The sequence below is a fragment of the Penaeus vannamei genome, chromosome 17 (genome assembly GCF_042767895.1).
Source record: "Penaeus vannamei isolate JL-2024 chromosome 17, ASM4276789v1, whole genome shotgun sequence".
NCBI lineage: Eukaryota > Metazoa > Arthropoda > Malacostraca > Decapoda > Penaeidae > Penaeus > Penaeus vannamei.
The window spans coordinates 2,019,974-2,024,973 of NC_091565.1; the positions used below are offsets into that span (position 1 = coordinate 2,019,974).

General features: G+C 41.4%; 1 protein-coding gene across 1 annotated transcript in view; it reads right to left on the reverse strand.

The window, feature by feature from the left end:
• Ten-m (teneurin transmembrane protein Ten-m) overlaps positions 1 to 3,947 on the reverse strand; it is a 55,609-nt gene extending 51,662 nt beyond the window's left edge. The window contains exons 1-3 of the mRNA XM_070131752.1: positions 3,755 to 3,947; positions 2,346 to 2,555; positions 1,125 to 1,233 (exon numbers count right to left, since the gene is read on the reverse strand). Of these exons, the coding sequence (XP_069987853.1) occupies positions 1,125 to 1,233; positions 2,346 to 2,555; positions 3,755 to 3,947 (512 nt within the window). The remainder of the gene's footprint in view (positions 1 to 1,124; positions 1,234 to 2,345; positions 2,556 to 3,754) is intronic.
• Positions 3,948 to 5,000: the final 1,053 nt, after the last annotated feature.

The following is a 5,000-nucleotide window of genomic DNA, read 5'->3' on the forward strand; positions in this document are numbered from 1 at the left end:
TCTCTCTCTCCCTCTCCTCTCTCTCTCTCCCTCTCCCTCTCCCTCTCCCTCTCCCTCTCTCTCCCTCTCCCTCTCCCTCTCCTCCTCCTCTCTTCCTCTCCTCTCCCTCTCCCTCTCCCTCTCCTCTCCCTTCCTTCTCTCTCTCTCCCTCTCCCTCTCCCTCTCCCTCTCCCTCCCTTTCATTAAAGATTAAAGACCGAGCATTTTTAGCACCACTCTTGCTTCAAACGTAACACTCAGTAGTTCTCGTTATTACTATATATTTTTTTTTTTCTCTTCAATACATTTTTTTTCCCACGAGCTTTTTCCCCCCTCCCTCCCCCTCCCTCCCTCCCCCTTCCCCCCCTCGACGAGAGTTTAAAAAGTTAGCTTTGAGTCGAAAGTCTTAAGTAGCAGCACAGAGCAGCGCAGTACGTGGAGTGAGCGTGTACAGAGGCACTGCACGTATCAGCAATGCCTTTCCTAACCTTTAATACACCTTTATCAATATATATATTTTTTTTCGTTGTAATTCAATATCATCAGCGCTTTCTTTCTTTCTTTCTTTCTAAACCAAATATCCGAAGTGCTATAAATCTTACACGAAAAGTGGGCTTGGCATCGCATGAAAATATAATCAAACTCGAACAAATTATTTAGGCTGTTTCAACACCCGATGTTTAAGTCTAAGGTATTCTCGCGCCACATTTCATTATTGAAGAGGGAAATGGCCTCCTCTGAAAGTGTAGATATTGGACACAGACACACACACACAAATACAGACACAGACACACACACACACACACACACACATGCATATATATATGTATATACATATATACATATATATGTATATATATGTGTATATATAGTTATATATATATATATATATATATATATATATATATATATATATACATACATACATACATACATACATACATACATACATACATACATACATACATATATATATATATATATATATATATATATATATATATATATATATATATATATATATATATATATATGCATGGGTATGTACGCATGTTTTTATGTAGGCGTATGTGTGAAATTCCTTCTCATAATCCCTCACATTTCCCCCGATTCTCCCGAAGGTCATCAGGTCAGCGGACTCTTACCTTGGGTCACAGGTCATGAGGTCGCAGCGGTCTCCCGTCCAGCCGGCGGAGCACAGGCAGGCTCCTCCTTCACATCTCCCGTGGGTGCCGCAGTCGAGACCACATACGCCTGGGGAGAAAGCGCGGGAAATTTGAAAAAAATATAAAAACACAAACAAAAAAAAACATTTAGATTCTTGAACAAACGGGGAAAAAAATATGATTAATTCTTGAAAGGGGAGTTATATACTGGTGTAAAGATTGAATCCTGCAGTGGAGAGATTTTTTTTTTTTTTTGAGGGAATGTGATATTGGAGATCATATTTTACCTTCGGGAAGGTAATTTTAATAGGCAACGGGATATGGAGGGGAGAAAAGTGTATGGTGTAATAAAATGTCAGCTTTAGTTAAACGGGTTTGGATTTATAATTGGTCAAAGCCACTAATAAGAAGCACCATTGTTTGAAGTAAAGAAACACAAACTGCTGTAAAATCCCAAGCTTTGATGTCATCCATGAATACACTCCCCCCCCACCCCCCTTCCCCTCCTTACCTCCCGATTCTCCTCTCATCCCCTTCCCTTCCCCACCTGCCCCAACCACTCCCCAATCTCCTTCCACCCTCTCCCCTCCACGATCCCATCTCCCTTCCCTCCCCTCACCCTATCTCCCCGATACTCACGTTTCTTACTCTCCCCACTCCTCTCCTCTCCCCCTCCCCAATTCCTCTCACTCTCCAATCCCATCTTTCTACCTTCCCCAATCCCCAACCACTCCCCATCCCATCCTCATCCACTCCCCCATCCCCATCCTCATCCACTCCCCCATTCTCCCCTCCCACCCCTCCTCCCCACTTCTACACTTTAATCCCACCTCCCCGACACTCACGTCTGCTGCACTCCGACCAAGTCCACTCTCCCCCTTCCCCTCCCCACCCTCCCTCCTCCTTCTCCAATCATCTTCTCCCACTCTTCCCCTCCCCTTTTCCCCATCCCCACCCTCCCTCCTCCTCCTCAATCATCTTTCCCCACCCTCCCTCCCCTCTTCCCCATCCCCCACCCTCCCTCCTCCTCCCCAATCATCTTTCCCACCCTCCCTCCCCTCCCCATCCCCTCACCCCAACCCACCCACTCCTCCCTCCCCTATCCTCTTCCCAACCTCCCTCCTTCCACCCTCCCTTCCCCCTCCCCCTCCCCTCCCACCTCTCCTCAATCCTCCTCCCCCCTTCCCCCCGAACACTCACGTTTGCTGCACTCCGACCCGGTCCACTCCGGCTCGCACACGCACTGGTGGCTCTCGAGGTCGAACTGGCCGTGCCCCGAGCAGTCCGGCAGGCACTGGAGGGCGGCGTCGTCAGTGCTCCCGCAGTCGGGGCCTCGCCAGCCCTTCTGGCACACGCACGTCCCGCCCACGCACCAGCCGTGGCCGGAGCAGGTCGGGTGAGGGCAGTCATCTGGGGGGGAAGATGCGTTGGTAGGAAGGATGTGTTGATAGGAGAGATGTTTATTGATAGGAAAGATGTTTAATGATAGGAAATGTGTTTATTGATAGGAAAAAGGTATTGGTAGGAGAGATGTTTATTGATAGGAAGGATGTGTGTTGATAGCAGATTTGTGTGCTGATAAGATGTGTGTTGATAGCAAAGATGTTTATTGATAGGAAAGATTTGCATTGAGAAGAAGGATGTTTATTGATAGGAAGGATGTGTGTTGATAGGAAATATGTTTATTGATAGGAAGGATGTGTGTTGATAGGAAAGATGTTTATTAATAGGAAAGATTTGCATTGAGAAGGATGTTTATTGATAGGAAGGATGTGTGTTGATAGGAAAGAAGATGTTTAATGATAGGAAAGATGTGTGTTAATAGGAAAGATATTCATTGATAGGAAAGATGATTATTGATAGGAAATATGTGTTGATAGGAAAGATGTGTGCTGATAGGTGAGATGTGTGTTGATAGGAAAGATGTTTATTGATAGGAAAGATGTGTTGACAGGAAATATGTATTGATAAAAGCTACAAAAATATATATATTGATAAAAACTATATGTATTGATACAAAAAGATATATATTGATAAAAAAAACATATCTTGATTAAAAAATGCATTGATAAAATATCATGTAATGATAAAAGAGATATATATGGACAAAAATATGTATTGTTATAAAGATATGTACTGATAAAAAAGTATGTACTGACGAAAAGATACCTATTAGCAAAAAAGATTAAAAAAAAACATATGTACTGACAAAAAATATGTATTGACATAATAGATATCTGTTGGCCAAAAATATGTATTGACATAATAGATATCTGTTGGCCAAAAATATGTATTGACATAATAGATATCTGTTGACCAAAAAATATGTATTGATAAAATAGTTAGTATATGTATTGTACTGTCTTTGATTAAGGGGGGGATAATTGTTAAGGTCAGGCAGAGAACATTTGTTTTCTAAGGTTATGGAAAACAGAGAAATAGATTGCTTCTAGATGTTTCCTAAGATCTCGGGTGATGATACGTGCCAAGGTAAGTTAGAAAACAGAAAAATATTCTTTTCCTAAATGCTTGCAAACGCTTAACAGGTCTCACGAGGGTGAAAAAAGATACAAAAAAAAAAAAAAAAAAAAAACACCAGCTTTCCTTACCTTCCTCGCAGAACTCTCCCTTGAATCCCTTGGCACAGCGGCACCTCCCGTCGACGCAGTGCCCGTGCCCGTTGCAGTCTGGCACCTCGCACTCGTCGTGTCGTATGCTGCACTCGCGCCCTTTCCACCCCGGCCTGCAGATGCACTCGCCGTCCTTGTACTCGCCGTGGTCAGAGCAGAGGATCGGGCACATCACTGTCAAAAGGAAGAGGGACGAGTTGGGAGAGCAGGTCAATCGAGGTCAATCGAGGTCATGTTGTGGTGGGAGCTCGCGACGTGCGGCGGTGGGAGGGGGGGGGGTTGGTTGGTTAAGGAAATTGGGGGGATTGTTTTCTAACTCGCTTTCTTTGGTTGTTGTTGTTTATGTTGTTTATTTTTATTATTAATATTATCATTATTCTCATTATGGTACTATCATTATTATTATTATTATTATTATTATTATTATTATTATTATTATTATTTTCATTAACATTATCACCAATACCATTATCATTTGTTTACCAACGTGACATGACCCAAAAAACAAAACACAAAAAATAAAGAAATCAACAAAAATCTAAAACAAAAATACCAAAAAAATTAAAAAAGGGAGAATCAAATTAACCACTCCCCCCAAAAAAAGAAAGAAAGAAAGAAAAAAAAGAAAGAAATAAAGAAAAAAGAAAAGAAAGAAAGAAAGAAAGAAAGAAAAGACAAAAAGAAAGAAAGAAAGAAAGAAAGAAAGAAAGAAAGAAAGAAAGAAAGAAAGAAAGAAAGAAAGAAAGAAAGAAAGAAAGAAAGAAAGAAAGAAAGAAAGAAAGAAAAAAGAAAGAAAGAAAAGAAAAGAAAAGAAAGAAAGAAAGAAAAAACAAAAAAAGAAAGAAAGAAAAAAAGAAAAAAGGAAAGAAAGAAAGAAAGAAAGAAAGAAAGAAAGAAAAAATGACTTTGAGCCCGTCCTCCAACATTTTCCAAACGTAATGTCACAGAGGCGTAAATTATGTATCATCCAGGCAGAGGATGGCCGTTATGTATCATTTAATCACTGGGTTTCGGAAGCGAATAAAAGTGATAAATATGAGAGAGGCGAAGAGAGGGAGAGAGAGACAGGAGAGAGAGTGGGGGAGAAGGGAGAGAGAGAGACACACAGAGAGAGGAGCAGGAGGGAGAGGTAAGAGGTAGAGAAAGGGATAAGGTGACAAAGAGAGAGAAAGAAAGAGATAGACATATAGATATAGATATACAGACAAACACGGACAGGTAGATA